Here is a 24,244-nt window from a genome sequence, read left to right as displayed (position 1 = left end):
ATTATGTATTCACTATTCTCTATTCCCTCAATCAAAACTCAATATTTATAGACCATGATTTATGTCTTTTTTTAAAGATCTCCTCTCTTAATTCAGAATAGTAGGAGTGAAACGTTTAATGCATGGCATTGTGTGTTTGAGTTTCTCTGTTGTGTGTTTGAGTTTCTCTATTTCTTTTTTCTAGGGTTTATAAATCCGGTTGGGCCGGTTTTTTGGGATTTCTGCAGAACCGGAATATCCAGGAAGAACTGGCCCGGGCGTCTGTGTTTGTGTACTCTGGAGGAGGACCGCTCCAACCTGTTCCCAGGGTGGAGACTGGGGGAGGGGGAGCGCTCTCCATGCCTCCTTTTCCTCTCTTGCTTTCTCTCTCTGTTGCTCTATCCTTCTCTGGCACTGATCAACCAACTCTCCAGGGCTAAGGACAAGAGGGATTTTGATTCTGATTGGAGCAGAAGGGACAATCGGGTTGTTGATGGTACTGGGAAGAGGTGAGTGAGCCTGCTGTTAGTGTGTGTGGGGAGCAGGGCATGTAAGGTTTGTGCGGGTTGGCAGGAGGGCAGGTGGCAGAAGTAAGGCTGGGCAGGAGAGTCCATTCATTAGCATACAAACAGTAGATCAAGGATGGTTGAAATCCCAGTGTTAAATAAATTAGGGTTAAATTGACTCTACTGGGAGTTATCTGAACCCTCAAGAGAATGATACGCTCCCTGAAGTTAGTGTTGATGACTGTAGTTCATTGGGACGGAGTACTTTTAACTACAGGGAGTTAAATCTACGGAGTTATCCACAGATGTGGGAGGGGCATCATTGTCATATTTCCCAGCATTCTCTTTTGCAGGTTGAGTTTAAAATGTTTATTTTCAATATCTGGGTTTTCGAATGTACAGTACATTCATTTTATGCTACTGAAAGAAAAGAAACATACATTTTTCTAAACTAATCCAATCTATAAGTAGTTGGATTCAGAGCAACCGTTAGCAAGTGCGATAGTTGTTCCAGTTAACATGATGTAGGTAGTCTTCATGTATTGTAAGTTCTTCCCTTCACTGACAGGCATTCAAAATGCAAGTTGTGAATGATGTAAAAGTGCTGGCTATCTTCTTGGAAGTTGGCTTCCAACAGAGATTGGATATCACATTGCAAACCACCATAATGTGACACATTAATAAATACTCAAATAAGGCTTTACACCCTTATAACTCAAAGGAAGTAAACTAAAAGTGAAGTGTACTCTGCTATAGTTGATTGTAAATTAAAAAAACACAAGTAAAAATGGCAAGGGAGTTCATTAAAAACTATACTGAAAAGAGTAAATGGCATTTGGAGTTAAATTTAATCAACTCTCTGAGAGGTGGATACTTACTCCTTTTAGTGTAATTTTGTACTCCGAAAATATGAACAGCCTGACCAGAGTAGTTTTAACACAAAACAGGGGTGGGACCATATAAACCCCAAAATAGTGTTACAACTGACTCCATAGGAGTTAAATTAACTCTTGCGATTTTACTGTGCAGGAAAGAACTGTTTCCTTATTTACCCTCATTGAATTCTCATCAGAAATAGAAAAATATAATAAATAGAGAAAGGATGGGTGAATGAGGAATTATCTATAAGATGAAGGAGAGGAAGATGTTCTCCATATTAAATTGCATTATTTACAGGACAAATGGCTAGTAGTGTTTATTCATGGTTAAAATACACTTATCGCTAATTGCATCTTGTATGAAAACACAATTTTTTTTGTGTCAAATTTTTACCCCCTTTTTTTGTGATTACGATCTTGTCTCAACGCTGCAACTCCCCAACGGGCTCAGGAGAGACGAAGGTCGAGTCATGCATCCTCCGAAACATGACCCACCAAACCGCGTATCTTAACACCCGCTCGCATAACCCAGAAGCACCAATGTGTCGGAGGAAACACTGTTCAACTGACGACCGAAGTCCGCCTGCAGGCGCCCGGCTCGCCACAAGGAGTCGCTAGAGCGCAGTGAGCCAAGTATAGCCCCCCGGCCAAAACCTCTCGACGCTGGGCCAATTGTGTAGTGCTCTATGGGACTCCTGGTCACGGCCAGTAATGATACAGCCTGGGATCAAACCCCAGGCTGTGTTGACACCGCAATACTGTGATGCGGAGCCTTAGACCACTGCGCCACTCAGGAGGCCGCACAATATGTTTTTAAATGAACAAAACACAGTGTAGGGAAGTGTGCCGGGTTCACATTGAATTTGTCAGATGATGGAATAATGGTTTGTGGATTGACAGTGAGCTAGTGATCCATGTGTTGATTGGGACAGAGTAGGCGACATAGCATGAAGGCAACATACACTGGATGTGTGAAGTGAAAGGTGTTGTTTTACAGTGTCAGTCATAGTGGAATGGCGCCCCTGGAGCAAATTAGGGTTTATTGCCTTTCTCAAGGGCACATCGACCTTTCACTTACTGGCCCAACGGAACTGCTAGGCTACGTGCCACCTCACAGTAGCCTGTGCACTTTCTCAGAGCACAAATAATAACATTTTGTGGACATAACCTATTGTTGTGACTATGTCTGTTTCCCAACACTGTGTTGTACAGGATTGCACAATTAAAGGGGCAATCCGGGATCGGTACATACATTTTTGGACTGGTTAAAACTTGGTTAACTATAATTTTTATGTTATGGATGATCAGTCCTTGCTTCCATAGTCTGTTGATCAATATAATAGTGATTACATTTCTCTGTACCCATCCCCAGCTGTTACCAATACAAATGGGGGTTACCGTTTTCTTGTTTTTAAATTCCTGAAATGCGCCTTTAGTGGTAGGTACTACAGGTGCGCAGGTCAGCTGTTTGTTCACCTACCCACAATTGCTAATAACCCATTGGCAACCGCCCGACTATATGTGATAAAGTGAAAATCTGAGGCCTACACCCGACCACTAACCCTCAAAAATAGAAAATGTGCTGTTTGACAGGCGTTGCAGGATCTTTTTTTGTTGCCTGATTTAGATGTGTTTCTGCTTATAATTCCCTACATTTTGGTAGGCTATTTGTTAGTCAACTTGTCTATAATTAGATACATGCAGCTTCTGTTCTGTCATTATATGATGCCCTAGAAAACTAAACAAACCCCTGGTCAACGGAATAATGTAATAGATCGATAGAATGAATGCTTAAATCTAGTTGACATCTGTAAAGTTTCTCTGTCATCTTTCGCGGAGCAAAGAGGTATAGGGGCTGGGGAGAAAATACAATAGTGCAACAAAAAAAATTGAAAGATTTTCTGTCAAAATGACAAATGACACCAGTTTGACCAGTTGTAAGGGAAAATAAACCTGTGAAAACGACCCAATGTTTTCTGATAAGATTTCAGTTCGGCTTGGATGCATATTTTAAGCCTATGTGGTTGAAATACTATAATCTTTTATGACGAATGCAGCACCTCTACAGATGGTATCTAACTGAGCATTGCATTCCTTCAAGATGCAGAAAGAAAGAAATCATTCTCCACTCCTGTTCCCATGTCCACATCTTGCCTACATTTGGTGTATCATTTTACAGCAAGAAATGCTTAATTCTGCAGGAGTTAATATTAAGGCTATGTGAGAGGTTATAGACGTACAGTCGTGGACGAAAGTTTTGAGAATGACACAAATATTAATTTTCACAAAGTCTGCTGCCTCAGTGTCTTTAGATATTTTTGTCAGATGTTACTATGGAATACTGAAGTATAATTACAAGCATTTAATAAGTGTCAAAGACTTTTATTGACAATTACATGAAGTTGATGCAAAGAGTCAATATTGGCAGTGTTGACCCTTCTTTTTCAAGACCTCTGCAATCCACCCTGGCATGCTGTCAATTAACTGCTGGGCCACATCCTGACTGACAGCAGCCCATTCTTGCATAATCAATGCTTGGAGTTTGTCAGAATTTGTGTGTTTTTGTTTGTCCACCCGCCTCTTGAGGATTGACCACAAGTTCTCAATGGGATTAAGGTCTGGGGAGTTTCCTGGCCATGGACCCAAAATATCGATGTTTTGTTCCCCGAGCCACTTAGTTATCACTTTTGCCTTATGGCAAGGTGCTCCATCATGCTGGAAAAGGCATTGTTCGTCACCAAACTGTTCCTGGATGGTTGGGAGAAGTTGCTCTCGGAGGATGCGTTGGTACCATTCTTTATTCATGGCTGTGTTCTTAGGAAAAATTGTGAGTGAGCCCACTCCCTTGGCTGAGAAGCAACCCCACACATGAATGGTCTCAGAATGCTTTACTGTTGGCATGACACAGGACTGATGGTAGCGCTCTCCTTGTCTTCTCCGGACAAGCCTTTTTCCGGATGCTCCAAACAATCGGAAAGGGGATTCATCAGAGAAAATGACTTTACCCCAGTCCTCAGCAGTCCAATCCCTGTACCTTTTGCAGAATATCAGTCGGTCCCTGATGTTTTTCCTAGAGAGAAGTGGCTTCTTTGCTGCCCTTCTTGACACCAGGCCATCCTCCAAAAGTCTTTGCCTCACTGTGCGTGCAGATGCACTCACACCTGCCTGCTGCCATTCCTGAACAAGCTCTGTACTGGTGGTGCCCCGATCCCGCAGCTGAATCAACTTTAGGAGACGGTCCTCACGCTTGCTGGACTTTCTTTGGTGCCCTGAAGCCTTCTTCACAACAATTGAACCGCTCTCCTTGAAGTTCTTGATGATCCGATAAATGGTTGATTTAGGTGCAATGTTAATGGCAGCAATATCCTTGCCTGTGAAGCCCTTTTTGTGCAAAGCAATGATGACGGCACATGTTTCCTTGTAGGTAACCATGGATGACAGAGGAAGAACAATGAACAACCCCCCTCCTTTTGAAGCTTCCAGTCTGTTATTCGAACTCAATTAGCATGACAGAGTGATCTCCAGCTTTGTCCTTGTCAACACTAACACCTGTGTTAACGAGAGAATCACTGACATGATGTCAGCTGGTCCTTCTGTGGCAGGGCTGAAATGCAGTGGAAATGTTTTTTGGGGATTCAGTTCATTTGCATGGCAAAGAGGGACTTTGCAATTAATTGCAATTAATCTGATCACTCTTCATAACATTCTGGAGTATATGCAAATTGCCATCATACAAACTGAGGCAGAAGACTTAATGAAAATTAATATTTGTGTCATTCTCAAAATTTTGGCCATGACTACCCATCAAAACAGTAGGCTACAGTTCCCTTGATATGCCATAGGCCTATTTTAAATCCTGTCTTGTATAGCGCTTCACAATCATCACATAATCATCACAATCATTTTACTTAACATAGCCGGCACTGCTATCATCCTCTTTTACCACTTCAACAAAACTTTTCCAAACATTACTTTTCTGGCCCTCCCTTCTCTTTATTTTCAACTCTCCTTTTGCAGCTTTTGTCTTATTGAATTAAACTTCGGCAATGCCCTTTTTGCTTTGTGGTTTGACGTTAGCTTTTTCTGCCCTTTCCCAAAAGCATTATTTCACGATTGGCTGTGTGAGCTATGTGGCTTGCCTACAGTTAAGCCCTAAAGTTTTGGCTTATGCACTAATACCAGATAGCCTAAAATAATGAGAGAAAAAAAACTCAATTTAGCCTATATAAATTGCCCAAGAATTATACATTTATGTTTTTTTTTTTAAGGTATTTATTTTTATTCAACCAGCCCACCCGCCCTTCAGCCACACACTATTTAATTACTTTAAACCGGTCTGCCACGCGGATATAGCTGCGGATATAGCTGCGGGGCCTGGGGGTTATGAGTCAACCCGTACATCACTAGTAGGTACCATATATCTGAGTCTATATTTCTATTGATATAGAAAATGTAGCCTTGTTACTGCCACCTGCTGTTTGCATGCATGTATGTGTGTCTATGTGTGAGTGCTATTGTGTCTCATTTACATGTCAGTAAATGCATGCTAAATCTTACATTTTTCAGGCTTCATTCACACTTTGAGACTGCATTTCTTTATGTGTGTCCAAGACTCTTGAGCCACCTCGCTGTATCCTTATACTGTACACCAACATTCTCTTCTCTAAGTGTCTAGAGCTCTGCAATTCCTACTTTGTTGTGTAAACACCATTATACAGTGCACAGTTACACCGTAATACAGCTAGTCAGTATCCATTTACAGCAAACAAACAGATATTTACAGGGCATTGCATTAGATACATGTACTTTGGTATGAGTAAATCAGGCCTATTGTTCTGTGAACTTCCTGAATTATCAATAAGAGCAAATTTACCTTTACTTAGATCAAATAAGCAGTTTTAGTCAAAATCCTAATATAGGTGTGTGATATACTGTGTTTGTAATGTTCTTGTAGATACAGTGTTGTATAAGTGTGTATGTTACAGTTGAACTGAGAGCTTGTGACGTACAGTAGAGAAGCCATGAAAGCCAGCCAGCAGTGGAAGACAGGCAGGTCTTCTCTTGCTTCGCTGTAACGTTTGGGACAGTTAGTCAACGTATCCCAACATGCCGAGAGAACGGATCTGATCGAAATGCAAAATAGTGTTTTCGAATGTGTAGACACACCCTCACACATCTCAACTTTGTACTGAGATTCTTGGTCATATGGGTGAAAATAAGTACAAAGAAAAAGAAAAAGGGAAGTAGGCAGTAGTCAATACAAATATTTTATATTATAATAATGTGTGTCACTTTAGAGTTGTGCCCGCTTCAAAATCTCAACAACTACTTCACATGCCCTATGAATGTCCTTGGAATACTGCTTCCCTCAGACATGTTATGTTTCATGGCCCAATTGTAAGGATATCCCATGACAGGATTGCATTGTCACCTTACAGCAATATTGAGATTTCACCAAGAATGTTTCATATTCTATGATTTATATATTGACCTCTAGTCTAGATTCTAGTACATAGGAGAGGGAAGTATACAGCTACGAAGTGCTTCTCTCTCTCTCTCTCTCTATCACACACACACACACACACACACACACACACACACACACACACACACACACACACACACACACACACACACACACACACACAAATTGAGGCCTTGGGCGCAGTCCTGAGGAAAACGCTATAGTTTCCCATATCGCTGTACAAGTTTACCCTCATGTTTGTGCAGGGCACGGCCATAAGGGCTGCTTTGCAGAATGCACCCTAGCATGCTCTCCTGTAGATCTGAATGTACAGTTAACTATTTTGGTTGGATATCTTCCCCAGTTGATGACATTGCTGTAGTGGATGACAGCTGAGCGAAAGAGTGGTTCTAAGTCCAGGTCAGCTGTGACAGCCTAGTGTTACCATGGCTCTGGAGGGTTTCAACAAGCTCTTCCACAAACTGAGGGAGGCCCATGAGCGAGAAGTCAATGGTGAGTGAGCTATCCTCCAACAGTATCAGTGTCACTGATACTCTGAGACGTGAGTCAAAACAGAAGAGTGAATGGACTAACAACTTTATTATGTCTTTGTAACAGCAAATAATGTCTTTGTAATACTGGAAGCTGAGTGTCTGTAATGCGTAGCACTTTATTATGCAAGTATGGCCATGTGGTTTTTGGGAAATCACGTGAAGATTTCCCCCTGTGATTTGATTTTTTCATTATTTCAGATGTGTTTTTTTGACATGTGAAGTTTCACATGTACATTTTTCACCTGAAAAACAAACAAACACACATTTATTTGTCACCACTTCCAGCAATTTCTGGTCTCCTATCCAGGACCGAACCTGCTTAGGCAAATCAGCAGTGGGATGAAGGGTGGTATGTTTCTATGTTGCTAGAATGAATGAGCCAAAACTTACAACTGGAAAAAAATCAATACTTTCGGGGTTATGTTTTGCTTTCAATATCATTATTTTTGTTTGCAATACTAAGAATGTTGATCTCGACATCAGACGTTTTGTTTGCTATTTACAGTGTTGGGGAAGCCACTCTGAAAATATGGTTTACCAAGCTATTATTTCACACTGGAAAAGGTTAAACTACACTAAAGCTACACTTTAGAAAAATATAGGTACCTAACTAAAGTTATTTTGAAAAGGTAGTTCACTACATCCAAACTACTTAGTAAAAAATTATCATATCTAAATAGGACATTTCATAGACTACACATTGCAAGAATAGATCACTCTGGAGTCAGATGTTAACAGGATGTGTTATTTAGCCTATTAAACACAAAACTATGTTTCAAGTGAGAATTAGTTAGGTCTGATGCCGTCTTCACCCATGTTTTAGGTTATTTTAGCAAAGAAAAGTAGAGTGAAGTTCCAGTAGTTAGCTACACCACTACATGGCAATTGTTTTTAATTAACTGCCGAAAATACTACCAAGCTACTGCAAAATTTTGTTAAATTACTAGTTGATCTACAACTCCCCAACACTGGATATTAATGGCACAAAAGTAACTCACTGTCACGATTCCCACCGACGTTGGCGCCCCCTCCTGCTCGGGTGGCGCTCGGCGGTCGTCGTCACCGTTCTATTAGCTGCCACCGATTCCCTTTTGCTTTTCCCTTTTTTTATTTTAGACACCTGTGGTCAATTAGCCATTAGAGGGGCTATTTAGTTTAGCTGGCCCGCTCCTTGTTGTGCGGGATTAATTGTTGTATGTCGACTGTCTTGTTCGTGTCGGCTTGGCATTGTCGCACATTGTATTTATTCCCCTGTGTTTGCGAACTTTGTTTTTTCTTCAAAGTGTTATTAAAAACACCACTCCCTGTGTTCGTTGCTTCCTGCCCCTCATTCCTGCAAACGCGACTACCAAAGCCGTTACAGAATCCCACACCGCTTGTAAAGGCATGGAATCAGCGGGAGAAGCGGGCACTCCTCTGCCCTCGATGGAGGAACGCGTGCTCCACCACACGACAGTCCTACACCGCATCGGATCGGCAATGGACCAGATGGGAGAGAAGTGGCATCCTCTCTCCACCTCCACCTCCCCCGATACAGCCATCTTCGCCTCCCACGACGTCTGGCTCCGGCGCGCTTCGTTTGGCGCTCCCGAGGGAGTACGATGGGGCGGCGGCTGGGTGCCAGGGGTTTTTGCTCCAGCTTGAGCTGTACCTGGCCACCGTCAGATCTGCTCCCACGGGAGAGGAGAGCGTGAGTGCCCTCGTTTCCTGCCTGACGGGCCGAGCTCTGGAGTGGGCTAATGCGGTCTGGAACGGTCCAGACTCGGCGAGGGACCACTACCCAGAGTTCACCCGCCGCTTTCGGGCCGTGTTCGACCACCCTCCAGAAGGAAGAGCGGCGGGTGAACGGCTGTTCCACCTCAGGCAGGAGACGAGGAGTGCTCAGGACTTCGCGCTGGAGTTCAGGACCTTGGCTGCTGGGGCCGGGTGGAACGACAGGGCCCTCATAGACCACTACCGCTGCAGTCTCCAGGCGGACGTCCGCAGGGAGCTGGCCTGTCGGGACACAGCTCTGTCCCTGGACGAGCTGATAGACATGTCCATATGTCTGGACAATTTGCTGGCTGCCCGCGGGCGTTCGGAGAGGGTCCTGCCCGTTCCACCCCCGTGCACCCCCGCCCCTACCCCTATGGAGGTAGGGGGGGCCGTGCCAAGGGGCACCGGAGGAGGTGGCTCCTCCTGCACCAGCTGTGGTCGGAGAGGACACACGGCCGACCGGTGCTGGAGGAGCCAGTCTGGGAGTCGAGAGGGCAGGCAGAACACTTCTCGGTCACCTCAGGTGAGTCAGCACCAGATTCACCCAGCCCCCTGTGGTCACGTGTTTTTACCTGTTTTGTTTACTAAATGTTTTCCCTCTTCCCAGCATAGGGCGCTAGTCGATTCAGGCGCAGCTGGGAACTTTATGGACCGTGGACTTGCCATTAAGCTGGGCATTCCGCGGGTGCCGATAGATTCCCCTTTCCCCGTGCACTCCCTAGATAGCCGACCATTAGGGTCAGGGCTAGTCAGGGAGTCTACGGTGCCACCGGACATGGTAACGCAGGGGAATCATAAGGAACGCATTCGTTTTTTCCTTATTGATTCGCCTGCATTTCCGGTGGTGCTGGGGGTCCCCTGGCTGGCTGGTCACAATCCCCGTATTTCGTGGAAACAGGGAGTTCTCCAGGGGTGGTCAGAGGAGTGTTCAGGGAGGTGTCTAGGAGTTTCCATAGGTGCCACGTCGGTGGAAAGTCCAGACCAGGTGTCCACTGTGCGCATTCCCCCTGAATACGCCAATTTGGCGATCGCTTCTTGTAAAAAGAGGGCGACTAAATTATCACCTCATCGACAGGGGGATTGTGCGATAGATCTCCAGGTTAACGCTGCGCTTCCCAGGAGTCACGTGTACCCCTTGTCACAGGAGGAGACGACGGCTATGGAGACATATGTCACGGAATCCCTGGGACAGGGGTACATTCGGCCCTCCATCTCGCCCTCCATCTTCCTCGAGTTTCTTTTTTGTGAAGAAAAAGGAGGGAGGTCTGCGTCCGTGCATTGATTACAGAGGTCTAAACGCTATCACGGTGGGGTTTAGTTACCCACTACCTCTCATCGCTACGGCGGTGGAATCATTTCACGGAGCACAGTTCTTCACAAAACTGGATCTCAGGAGCGCGTATAATCTGGTGCGTATCAAGAAGGGAGACGAGTGGAAAACCGCCTTTAGTACCACATCAGGCCATTATGAGTATGGGTTGAAAAATGCTCCAGCCGTCTTTCAATCCTTTGTTGACGAAATTCTCAGGGACCTGCACGGGCAGGGCGTGATTGTCTATATCGATGACATTCTGATATATTCCGCCACCCGCTCCGTGCATGTGTCCCGTGTGCGCAAGGTGCTTGGTAGACTGCTGGAGCATGACCTATACGTTAAGTCTGAGAAGTGTGAGTTTTCCAAACGAGCCGTCTCCTTTCTGGGTTATCGCCTTTCAACCACGGGGGTGGTGATGGAATGTGACCGCGTTAAGGCCGTGCGTAATTGGCCGACTCCAACCACGGTGAAGGAGGTGCAGCGGTTCTTAGGCTTTGCCAATTACTACCGGAGGTTTATCCGGGGTTTTGGCCAGGTAGCGGCTCCCATTACCTCACTGCTGAAGGGGGGGCCGGTGCGTTTGCGATGGTCGACGGAGGCGGACGGAGCCTTCAAGAAGTTGAAGACGCTGTTCACCGACGCACCCGTGTTGGGGCACCCGGACCCGTCTTTAGCGTTCATAGTGGAGGTGGACGCATCCGAAACGCCATCGAAACTCCGCCCCTGCGCTTTCTTTTCGAAGAAGCTCAGTTCGGCGGAGCGTAACTATGATGTGGGGGACAGGGAGTTGCTAGCGGTGGTCAAAGCCCTGAGGGTGTGGCGGCACTGGCTTGAGGGGGCTAAGCACTCCTTTCTCATCTGGACCGACCACCGAAACCTGGAGTACATCCGGGCAGCGAGGAGACTGAATCCACGTCAGGCGAGGTGGGCCATGTTCTTCGCCCGGTTTAGGTTTACCATCTCCTATAGACCGGGTTCCCTGAATACTAAAGCCGACGCGCTGTCCCATCTCTATGACACGAAGGACCGGCCCATCGATCCAACTCCCATCATTCCAGCGTCTAGGCTGGTGGCACCAGTAGTATGGGAGGTGGACGCGGACATCGAGCGGTCATTGCTGTTGGAACCTGCGCCTGCGCAGGTGCCCGTGGGGCGCATGTATGTGCCGCTCGGTGTTCGTGATCGTTTGATTCGGTGGGCGCACACGCTACCTACTGCGGGTCATCCTGGTGAGGCGAGGACAGTGCGGAGTCTAAGGGGGAAGTACTGGTGGCCCACCTTGGCTAAGGACGTGAGGTCCTATGTCTCTTCCTGTTCGGTGTGTGCCCAGAGTAAGGCTCCTAGGCATCTACCGAGAGGGAAGTTACAGCCCCTCCCCGTTCCACAACGACCATGGTCGCACCTGTCCATCGACTTCTTGACAGATCTTCCCCCCTCTCAGGGGAACACGGCGATTCTGGTGGTTGTGGATTGGTTCTCTAAGTCCTGCCGTCTCCTCCCATTGCCCGGTCTCCCTACGGCCCTGCAGACTGCGGAGGCCCTATTTACCCACGTCTTCCGGCACTACGGGGTGCTGGAGGACATTGTCTCTGATCGAGGTTCCCAGTTCACATCCAGGGTCTGGAGAGCGTTTATGGAGCGGCTGGGGGTCTCGGTCAGTTTGACCTCCGGTTATCACCCCGAGAGCAATGGGCAGGCGGAGAGGGTGAACCAGGAGGTGGGCAGGTTCCTGAGGTCGTATTGCCAGGACCGGCCAGGGGAGTGGGCGAGGTATATTCCCTGGGCTGAATTAGCCCAGAACTCACTTCGCCACTCCTCTACTAACATATCACCCTTTCAGTGTGTGTTAGGTTACCAGCCGGTCCTGGCACCATGGCACCGGAGCCAGACCGAGGCTCCTGCGGTGGAGGACTGGGTCCAGCACTCCAAGGAGACCTGGAGAGCCGTCCAGGACTCACTAAAGGAGGCCAGTGCGCGGCAGAAGAGGAGTGCTGACCGCCACCGCAGTGAGGCGCCCGTGTTCGCACCGGGAGACAGGGTCTGGCTCTCGACCCGGAACCTGCCCCTCCGCGTGCCCTGACGGAAGCTGGGGCCGCAGTGTGTGGGGCCCTTCAAAGTCCTGAGGAGGATAAACGAGGTGTGTTATCGGTTGCAACTCCCTTCCTATTACCGTATTAACCCCTCGTTTCATGTGTCTCTCCTCAGGCCGGTGGTAGCTGGTCCCCTTCAAGAAGATGAGGTCCTCGTGGACTGGGAGGGGTATGGCCCGGAGGAGAGGTGCTGGGTGCCGGCGGAGGACGTCCTGGACATCTATGTTGAGGGATTTCCACCACCTCCGTCCGGATCGCCCTGCGCCTCGCCCTCCGGGTCGACCTCGAGGCCGGTGTCGGCGCGCTGCGGGAGCCGCGCGTCAGGAGGGGGATACTGTCACGATTCCCACCGACGGTGGCGCCCCCTCCTGCTCGGGTGGCGCTCGGCGGTCGTCGTCACCGGCCTATTAGCTGCCACCGATTCCCTTTTGCTTTTCCCTTTTTTTATTTTAGACACCTGTGGTCAATTAGCCATTAGAGGGGCTATTTAGTTTAGCTGGCCCGCTCCTTGTTATGCGGGATTAATTGTTGTATGTCGACTGTCTTGTTCGTGTCGGCTTGGCATTGTCGCACATTGTATTTATTCCCCTGTGTTTGGGAACTTTGTTTTTTCTTCTAAGTGTTATTAAAAACACCACTCCCTGTGTTCGTTGCTTCCTGCGCCTCATTCCTGCAAACGCGACTACCAAAGCCGTTACACTCACTCACTTGAGGATTGCACAATATAATAACACTATGACTCTATTAAAGGTGTTTAAAGGGCCAATCCTTAATTAAAACATTAACAAAGTGCACTCCCCGCCACAGTTTTGGTAAAAAGCAATGGGGCTGAAAAACGCAACAACTCAAATCCATAGAATTAACGGACTGACCATCCATGATATCAAAATTATTGTTTAACAATGTTTTTAGGCTATACAGTGTTTGTTTACATTTACTTAATTTACAAACATTGAAATAAATGTGGATTTTCTTTACATGTGAAACTTTCAATTAGATTTTCACTTTGACGTCTGGAATTGCAAGTTCACTTGAACATTTTTCATATATGATTTTTACATGTGATTGTTTTTTGCATGTGAACGTGCAATTCCACATGTGAGGTGAAAAACATGTAATTCTCCTCACGTGAAAAGGTGGTGTTAACATGTGAACACTAAATAGAATACATGTTAAAAAATGTGGTTTAACAAGTAAAATTGAAGCTCAACATGTGAAAACAGCTTTTTGACATGTTTCTCAATCTCTCTCTATTTCTCTCTCTCTATTTCTCTATCTCTTTCTCTTTCTCTCTCTCTCTCGCTCTCTCTCTCTCTCGCTCTCTCTCTCGCTCTCTCGCTCTCTCTCTCTCGCTCTCTCTCTCGCTCTCTCTCTCGCTCTCTCTCTCGCTCTCTCTCGCTCTCTCGCTCTCTCTCTCACTCTCTCTCGCTCTCTCTCGTTCTCTCGCACTCTCTCTCTCCTCTCTCTCTCTCTCTCTTTCTCTAGGATGGCAAGAGAAATTTCAGGAGCTGACCAATAAAAACAGCTGGTGAGTAAAGCACTTTATTAAAGGTGATATGTTGATATATGGGAGATGTAGTGATGGCAGTTCTTGGTGTGTTTCTCTGAGTAGTGAAACAAAGCAAATGGAGGAGCTGTTTAACAAGAACCAACAGCTGAAAGAGCACCAGCGGTTACTTACAGAAAACATCAAACAGCTGGAAAATAGGTGGGTCCCTCTATATGTCTCTGTGTTTGGGTATTCTATATTAGTATTTTTAGCTTAACGTTTTATTTTTCACATGCACATGTACAGTGAAATTCTTAACTTGCAAGCCCTACCCAACAGTGCAGTATTCAATATCAAAAAAGTATACTAACTAATAGGAAAGTATATTTTTTAAAGCACGAGAAATATAAAATAGGGTGTGTGTGTGTGCTGTCTTAACACAATCTGTAGCTGAATGTGTGTCAATGTTTGACCCCCTGGTGACCTCTGTGCTGCAGGTTGAGGGCGGGGCTCTGTGACAGGTGTACTGTCACTCAGGACGTGGCCAAGCGCAGGCAGCAGGAGTATGAGACCTCCCAGATCCAGAGCCTCCATCATATTTCCATCCTGGGTAGCTAGCTAACACATCAACCCCTCCTTCACATGCATCTCAAGCATTGTGTAAAGATCCAACAATAATGCTTATTTTATAGCTACAGTATTGTACATAAACATTAGCCATGGACTGTGGGTTATTTTGTAGTGGGAAAGATGAACAAAATGAAAAAGGAGAACCAGAGACTGCAAGAAGAAGTCAGTCATCTGAGAGGAGCACAAGAGTGAGTTATATGCACTGAGTGTCCAAAATATTATGAACACCTGCTCTTTCCATGACATAGACTGACCAGGTGAATCCAGGTGAAAGCTATGATCCTTTATTGATGTCACTTGATAAATCCACTTCAATCAGTGTAGATGAAGGGGAGGAGACAGGTTAAAGAAGGATTTGTAAGCCTTGAGACAGTTGAGACATGGATTGTGTGCAGTGCCTTCAGAAAGTATTCATACCCCTTGACTTGTTCCACATTTTGTTGTGTTACAGCCTGAATAAAAAAAAAATATAAAAAAATCTCATCCATCTATACACAATACCCCATAATAACAGTGAAAACATGTTTTTAGAAATTTTGGAGAATGTATTGAAAACATAATAGAGAAATGTCTCATTTACATAATTATTTAAACCCGTACATGTTAGAATCACCTTTGGCAGCAATTACAGCTGTGAGTCTTTCTGGGTAAGTCTCTAAGAGTTTTGCATACCTGGATTGTAAAATATTTTGCATTATTATTTTTTAAGTTCTTCAAGCTCTGTCTACTTGGTGGTTGATCATTGCCAGACAGCCATTTTCAAGCTGATTTAAGTCAAAACCTTAACTAAGCAACTCAGGAACATTCAATTTTGTCTTGGTAAGCAATTCCAGTTTAGATTTGGTCTTGCGTTTTAGGTTATTGTCCTGCTGAAAGGTGAATTTTTCTCCCAGTGTCTATTGGAAAGCAGACTGAAACAGGTTTTCCTCTAGGATTTTGCCTGTGCTTAGTTCCATTCCAATTATTTTTGGCCTAAAAAAACTCCCTAGTCCTTGTCGATGACAAGCATAGACATAACATAATGCAGCCACCACCATGCTTGAAAATATGAAGAGTGGTACTCAGTGATTTGTGTTGTTGGATTTGCCCCAAACATAACGCTTTGTGTTGAGTACATAAAGTACATTTATTAGCATTTTTTTAGTGCCATATTGCAAACGGGATGCATGCTTTGGAATATTTGTATTCTGTACAGGCTTCCTTCTTTAATCTCTGTCATTTAGGTTAGTATTGTGGAGTAACTACAGTGTTGTTGATCCATCTTCAGTTTTCTCCTATCACAGCCATTAAACGATGTAATTGTTTTAAAGTCACCATTGGCCTCATGGTGAAATCCCTGAGCGGTTTCCTTCCTTTCCGGCAACTGAGTTAGGAAGGGTAGTGACTGGATGTATTGATACACCATCCAAAGTGTAATTAATAACTTCACTATGCTCAAAGGGATATTCAGTGTCTGCTTTTAAATGTTTCACCCATCTACCAATAGGTGCCCTTCTTTGCAAGGCATTGCAAACCTCCCTGGTCTTTGTGGTTAAATCTGTGTTTGAATTTCACTGCTTGACTGAGGGACCTTACAGATAATTAGTAGTCACACAAAAAATCATGTTAAACACTATTATTGCACACAGAGTGAGTCCATGCAACTTATTATGTGACTTGTTAAGTACATTTGTACTCCTGAACTAATTTAGGCTTGCCATAACAAAGGGTTGAATACTTATTAACTCAAGACATTTCAGCATATCGTTTAAAATTAATTTGTAAAAAATTCTAAAAACATAATTCCACTTTGACATTATGGAGTATCGTGTGTAGACCAGTGACACAATATCTCAATTTAATCCATTTTAAAATCAGGCTGTAACACAACAAAATGTGGAAAGGTTTAAGGGGTGTGAATACTTTCTGAACACACTGTATGTGTGCCATTCAGAGGGTGAATGGGCAAGATAAAAGATTTAAGTGCCTTTGAAAGTGGTATGGTAGTAGGTGCCAGGCGCACCGGTTTGTGTCAAGAGCTGCAATACTTCGGAGTTTTTCACGCTCAACAGTTTCCCGTTTGTATCAAGAATGGTCCACCACCCAAAGGACATCCAGCCAACTTGACACAACTGGGGGAAGCATTGGAGTCAACATAGGCCAGCATCTCTGTGGAACGCTTTCGACACCTTGTAGAGTCCATGCCTCGAAGAATTGAGGCTGTTCTGAATGCAAAAGGGGGGTGGAGGTGCAAATCAATATTAGGAAGATTATCTTATCGTTTTGTATACACAGCCTATGTTTTATTACAAGTGAGCCTATTGTTGTGTGTAACTTTGCGTGAATAAATGTGATTTTGTCTTGTTAGTTGGAGCATAACATTCTTGTCATTTCAGAGGTCAGAGTGGACATTCCTCCTCCCAGGATGCAACCCTGGAGGTCAGACAGTCTGCTGACATTTCACCTTCTGCTGTGCCACACACCACAGCCATCAGCTCTCTCAGCCAGCCACCAGAGGGCGCCACTGCGGGGCTGTCCATAGTCAATACTGAGACGGGCCACAGACCTTCCTTTGGAGCTGACGGTGAGAGGAAAGAATACACTTCTCATCATGAGCTGAAAGTATTTCGAGTCAATTAATGATAAGCTCATCATTATCACCAGTATAATCATCAGGATTTATTTTCTTCTTTTGGCTTTTTGACAAAATAGAAACACTACTTGAACGCAGACATGTGAAGGGATGGAATGGAAAACAATCCTATGTAAGTGATTTTGTTTGTCTTAAAAACAAATCATTAGCTGAACATATGGATCAATATAGAACAAAGTCAAAATGCCCCCTCTCAGCCATCATCTCCCTTCTTAACGCACACAGAAATCCCATAAGCCTCTATCCTTGTCCACTCCCATCCCACAAGCATTGAGGCCAGAGCAAAGTACAGCCAGAGGCAACACTGGGGAGAAGAGGTGAGCAAGTGAGGCAATAACAGCAAAAGATAGAGAAAAGAGGAGCACATTTACCTTATAACCTTTTCCTCTCTTCCCTCTCTTTCTCCTCTTCCCCCATCCTTCTCTTCTCTTAGAGTCCATAGTGTGGAAACAATTGGCCAGCAGCGCTACCCTGTCGCTCCCTCCATTCCCCCCCACCTGTTTGTCCTGAAGAACAACCCTCTCCCTTCTTCCTCCTCTTTATCCTCCTCCTCCTCTCTACCTGGAGATGAGAAGCAAAAATGTGACCTGGTCCATTCCCCGGTTCCCTACCGTCCGTTTCCTATCAAGAGTGCCCATCTCTCTGTCCCCTGGTCCCTGCCCGAGCACTCTGACTGGGGCACCCTGGCCACCTCTGTTGGCGATGGCCTGGTGGTCCACCCCAACCCTAACCCCAACCTCTGGACCTTCCACCAGCAGAACAGCAGCAACACCCAGAGCAGGGAGCAGAGCACTGGGCAGGCCTGGCCCAAGCCTGGGAAGAGCCCAGCCGCACGGTTCCAGGACCAGGACAGGCGGGGGGTGCAGCACCCATCTTGGGATGTGGTGGTGCAGCCAGAGAGGGTGTTTGGGGAGGGGCTGAAAGGGGCTGACTCTCCTCTGGACCTGTCTGATCCTGGGAGGTTCAAAAGCAGTAAGTCACCACAGGACAGCAAGCCCAGCCCCACACTGCAGGATGTGTACATAGAGGGAGAGACATCTAAAAGGGCCACGAGGACATACTCCTCCCCACAGATCCAGGCCCGTCCTCCCTCTTCCTCTTCTTTTCCACCTGCTCCTCCCTCATCCTCCTCTTCTACACCTCCCTCCAGCCAACAGAGTCAAAGCCCCAGTGATCACAACCTCAAGGTACTTTATGGAAGCATTCCTCTCAATGAACATGTGAAATAGACAAGCCAACACACAGCAGTGGTTTTTTTTCATGACAATGGCATTATTTCTATCTATTACAGCATGTTGGATGACAGTCATTCATATTCCATTCACCCATTTCAATGTAACATTGATAGGTTTAGGCTTCTACATGATATTTTAATTTTCCCCATTCCCATAATGAGGTTGCTACAACCTAGCCTATGAATGAAAGTTTACAACGTAGGTGCACACAGGTCGAGAGAAAAATTAGAGATGACAGACAGTGACACATGGACAGACAGTGACACATTCAATACCGCCTTGCACACTCTTGCCTGCATCTAGCTTATTTAGGGTGTAATCATTAGTCCAACAGTTGCAAATGCAAGTTTTTATTGGACAAATGCAGGTGTTTTTATCCCCGTTTCGTTTGCTTCCGTTTAAGAAACGTTTTCAACAGAATCGGCGGAATGAATACATCCCTGATCACACATAAACACAGTTCACTTTCATAGCAGCCACATTGTATTCCTTTTCACCTCAATGCGCTCTCCTCCTCTCACCTTTTCCCTTTGTTTGTGGACTTCAATGAACAACACATCAGATGTATTTCACCAGACCAAAAAAAACTTTCCAAGCCAAATCATGTCATAACCGCTACACACAGCCTACATCGTTGTCCCCATAATAGCTAAAGTAATGTCCTAGTCAACATAGAAAATAGAACTAATGTGTTAGTAAATCTGCTACAATAACAGTAACGTTACGGTGTATATAGTCAGTGAGCAGTTACACCGGCAGACACAGCATGTCAGTTTATGCTGCATGAGCTCTGATAGGTTGGAGGACGTCTTCCAGAAGTTGTCATAATTACTATGTAAGTCTATGGAAGGGGATGAGAACCATGAGCCTTCTAGGTTTTGAATTGAAGTCAATGCACCAAGAGGAGGATGGAAGCTAGCTGTCCTCCGGCTATACCATGGTGCTACCCTGCAGAGTGCTGATGATGCTACTGTAGACCTTCATTTCAAAACAGTGTGTTTTAATAAATTATTTGGTGACCTGTGAATACATTTAGTATAGTTTTATCTAAAAAGGATGACTTTTTCAATGTTTTACCGTTTACATTTTTTTGAAATTCACTGAGGAGGATGGTCCTCCCCTTCCTCCTCTGAGGACCCTCCACTGACACACACGTGTATGATTTAGTAATGTGATATGCCTAAACCCATCCACAGGAGGGAGGGAAATCAGAGATGGAGGAAGCTGACGGGAAAGCAGATAAAAGAACAGGAAAGAAGTCTGAGGACAGGAAAGACCCTGTTCTGACCATCTCACTGCACCCAGGTACAGAACACCGCGACAAGGCTGTATGTGTATGTGTAGAAGTACAAGTACATATAATAATAATAATAATAATAATAATATAATATTAATACATTTTTTTGCGCCTTTCAAGATACACAAGGAAATAATAAAATATAAAATATAAACATGTCTATTATAAAAAGTAACATGGCTCCCAAAAAAGTTCCTCTTTTGTCCTCAATTGCTTCTGTATTGTTGCCGCAATCAAGGGGGAGGCCGATGACATCTGAGTGCACCATCAGACCAACTCCTTGAATTGTCAAACCCTTGAATTTCTTAAAAACACTATTAACACTGTTGAAATTAAATCTTATTACTTTATTTTTATTTTCTCTGCCTCGTTCTGGAACCACCTAATTGCCGCAACTTAATTTCAAGGAAAGTCACGTTTGCAATCATATCATGTGAAACAATGTGTGGGAACTCAGGTTGGAAAAGTCCATTATTATAAACCAGTCCGTGGGTGGAATAGTCCATTATTATGAACCAGTCAGGGTGGAATAGTCCATTATTATAAACCAGTCCCTGGGTGGAATAGTCCATTATTATGACCCAGTCAGGGTGGAATAGTCCATTATTATGAACCAGTCAGGGTGGAACAGTCCATTATTATGAACCAATCAGGGTGGAAAAGTCCATTATTATGAACCAGTCAGGGTGGAACAGTCCATTATTATGAACCAATCAGGGTGGAATAGTCCATTATTATGAACCAGTCAGGGTGGAATAGTCCATTATTATGAACCAGTCAGGGTGGAATAGTTCATTATTATAAACCAGTCCGTGGGTGATTAATGATACTTGTTTCTACTATATATATATGTGAATATTGATATGAGGACCTCGAGCAGCGCATGGGGGGGGGGGGGGCTCAAAAGGAGAAATTATTTAATGATGTGAGGCCTGAGGCAATTGCCTCGTCTGCCCAGTCTGCCACTGGGTGCAGGTGAGGAATCTCTCGGCTGAGTTCTGGATGTACTGAAGTTTTTTGAGGGAGCTGGTATGGAGTCCATACAGGAGAGCATTGCAACAGTCCAGGTGTGAGGTAAAATAGGCATGTACAGATGTAGGATCTTAATTTGAGACAGTTTGCTACGGCAGGGCAATAATCCTGCAGCAGCAGGAAGTGTGAATTATTATGTGGATTATAATTAATGGCTCTTTCTGTAGGGGATGTTAAATTTTTTGTAAGGGAAAATCAAGCCTGACATTTCGGAGTGAAAATTACAAAATGCAAAAGTATTTTAAAACCTCAAATACACTGAAAGTTATCCTGCAAAAGGGTGATCAAATTAACATCCTACACCTGTATAATGGTTTCAGCAATTGAGTTTCTAAGGGAGGGGAGGAGTCTGGCAATGTTCTTGAGATGGTGGAAGGCAGATTTTGTGAGTTTTTAATGTGGGCATCAAAGGAGGGTGAAGAATCGAGAATGACCGCCAGATTCTTCACCTAGGAGGCAGGACGGATAGAGCAGCTGTCGATGTTAAGGTCGAACTCCTCCACCTTCTTCAGGAGAAATCTGGGGGCCACCAACATGGCATCTGTCTTATCGCTGTTGAGCTTCAGGAAGTTTGAACTCATCCATGATTTTATTTCTTGAAGACAGTTGATGAGTGATGATGGGGGAGGTCAGAGGTGGGTTTGGAGTGAACGTAGATTTGCATGTCATCAGCGTAACAGTGGGATTGCAGACCGTAATGATGGATGATTTGGCAGAGGGGTAGGATGTAGATGATGAAAAGGAGAGGCCCTAGGTCTGAGCCTTGGGGGACTCCCTGGCGGACAGCATAATGGGCGGATTTGAAGTGTCCCAGGGTCACTAACTGCTGCCTGTCCAACAGGTAGGACCTGAACTAGGCTAGAGCTGTTCCGATAATTACCAGAGGCCTCTCCATTCTTTCAAGGAGGATGGAATGGAAAACTGTGTCAAAGGCAGCCGATAAGTTCAGTAGGATGAGGAGGTTTAGATTGCTAGAGTCGGCGAGAGTAATCTACTAGTAGTAGAGATCATTTACCACTTGAACCAGAGCCGTTTCCATGCTGTGATTGGCACTAAACCCCGATTGAAGAGGCTCAAAGAGGTTATTGGAAGCCATGTGCTGATGGAGTTGGGAAGGTACACTGGCCATGAAGGGAATGTTGGATATTAGCTTGTAGTTGTTGAGGTTAGCTGGGTCAAGTCCTTGTTTTTTTCACAATAGGTGGGACAGCAGCCAGTTTGAGATCAAGAGGAACAGTGTCAAAACAGAAGGACACGTTAATTAACAACCGTGAGGGGAGAGATTGCAGGAAGACATGTCTTGACTAGGGAAGTGGGCATAGGATCAAGTGAGCAGGTTGAAGCTTTGGATTTGGTGACTAGACCAGAGATGAACTCAGCATCAAGAGGGGAGAAGGCAGAGAGGGAGGAAATGGTTGCTGGGTCGAGGCTATGGAGGGAGCTCACTCAGTGGACTTTGTTTGAGCTGTATCTATTATAGTGTCTGTTTTGTTTTGGAAGATGTCCAGCTACTGATGACAGAGGTCAGCTGAAGCATTGAGAGGGGAGTCATTCTGTGGCTGTAGTACTGTAGCTTTTTGATTGTGGAGAAGAAAACTCTCAGGTTATTATGACCTTTACTGATTATGTTTGAGTAGTGGGTAGACTTAGTCTTGTGGAGAGCATTTTTGTAGTTTGAGACATGTTCCTTATATGAATGTAGTGTGAGCCCTGTTTTCTTATCCAGCCATTCCAGCTGGTGGCCGGCAGCCTTCACGGTACGTAGTTTGGGTGGGTACCAGGGTGAAGACTGGGAGAAACCATTTTTTTGTTTGATATGTTTCTCTGTAATTACAGTGGTGCTCCTTGAGGCTCTGAATTATGGATTACAGAATAAACTTTACTCCAATGGCAAGGCAAGTGTCTACTCTCCCTATATGTCCACAGTCTGTAAACTGAAACTGATTTGAGGTTATTGACAGTTAGTGTCTTGTCATTGTTTGACATTTACAGTCAGCCCAAGGCACTGCTGCAGGAAGCAACTCAGACGACCAGGAAGTGGAGAGCAGTCTGTCTGGGTCAGAGAGCAGCCAGAGTTCCAAGAGGAAGTGGACTAGGCTGGACAGAGACACAGAGGGTAAGGATGGATAGAGAGAGGGAGGAGAAGGGGAAGTGAAAGGGGGAGAGAGAGCGAGAGAGAAAGTGAAAGAGAAATAGATAGAAAGATCACACATGAAGCCAAATGTGTGTCTTGTATAAAGCTGTGGGTTTATTTTCTCTTGTTCTCCTCTAGTTCCTCATCAGAAGGAAAAGAGGATCAACCTTCTTAATACAGTAACTGGGGAAGAGCCCACAGAAGTGACACAGATGACCGGTCAAGGATAAAATTACACAGGTCTGTAGCTCACACGCACTATACTGTGCTTACTGAATGTCTGAGAAGTAGCCGGAATGTCACAACGAGGCGCAAATACATAATTGTCAGTTGAATGTGTTATTTTCACAGGAAATGTCCCTCACCTAAGAATAGAGTAAAAGAGAGGGTGGGGGTAGTGAGACAAACTGTGCATCAAAATATTGTCTTCATATAAACCCCTTGGCCTGTAGCTCTGTGTTGCTGAAACACGGGTTTAATGACATTTATTAAGAGAGTAAAAGAAGAACTACACTCAGACCTCAACCTCTTTTCGTTGTTCCTCTTCCCACAGCCATGTAACGTCTGATGTAAAAAAGGATCAAGCCATTGTGGTCCCCAGGAGGACCTCTATCGGCTGTATTCCACCCTCCTCATCACCCCTCAGTGCAATGAAGATGTCTGCCTCACTGGAACTGGAACAGAGGGACAGACAGTGTCAAAGACTTGAACAGAACTTCTTCCATCTGACTGTTGTCCTTTCAGTAGAGGGTTCTTGCTAGTGGGCGTTATGCATTTCAATGGAATAACCTTGATAATGACTAGCTAGATAATAACCTTGTGATTAATATTCAATTATCCTCCAACTGATAAAGAATGTATTTCACGCTGACTTCCCGGCATTGCTGTTGTCTCAGAAGGCCAAACAGGGCGAGTTGCCACTGTACTAGAGCGCCTACTTTATCTCTCTCGCTCTCTTTCACTCTGTCACTCTCTCTCTCCCACTCTCTCGCTCTCTCTGTCTCTGTAACCCCTATCTCTACTTCTCTCTCACACTAATCTTGTTCCCTCGTACATATTCATACATTTCTACTTCGTGGCAGAACTGTCAACTCCGCCTGGCTATTTTTGTCACAAATTGTTCTTCACCCCGTCCCCAAATATTCTTCTTCCTCTTTTTGGTTTTCAGAAAGCACATATTTTGCAAGTCTTAACTTTCCACTTGCAGCTGCCACGAAGTTTGTGTTAATGTGGTGGGGTGATGTGGGGGGTAAG

General features: G+C 45.0%; 1 protein-coding gene across 1 annotated transcript; it reads left to right on the top strand.

Moving 5' to 3' along the window:
- Positions 1-208: 208 nt before the first annotated feature.
- On the top strand, positions 209-24,244 carry LOC106572126 (uncharacterized). The gene is made up of 15 exons (XM_014145985.3): positions 209-488; positions 7,192-7,340; positions 14,027-14,069; positions 14,154-14,249; positions 14,528-14,640; positions 14,773-14,848; positions 17,036-17,223; positions 17,352-17,404; positions 17,518-17,609; positions 17,726-18,479; positions 19,724-19,832; positions 22,693-22,751; positions 22,849-22,972; positions 23,129-23,230; positions 23,544-24,244. Exons 2-14 carry the CDS (start codon positions 7,274-7,276, stop codon positions 23,218-23,220), a joined length of 1,866 nt encoding a protein of 621 aa, XP_014001460.3. The 5' UTR covers positions 209-488; positions 7,192-7,273; the 3' UTR covers positions 23,221-23,230; positions 23,544-24,244.

The sequence above is a fragment of the Salmo salar genome, chromosome 15 (genome assembly GCF_965601325.2).
Source record: "Salmo salar chromosome 15, fSalSal1, whole genome shotgun sequence".
NCBI classification, from domain to species: domain Eukaryota; kingdom Metazoa; phylum Chordata; class Actinopteri; order Salmoniformes; family Salmonidae; genus Salmo; species Salmo salar.
The sequence above is the reverse complement of the archived record's forward strand: the minus strand, read 5'-3'. Positions and strand labels throughout refer to the sequence as shown.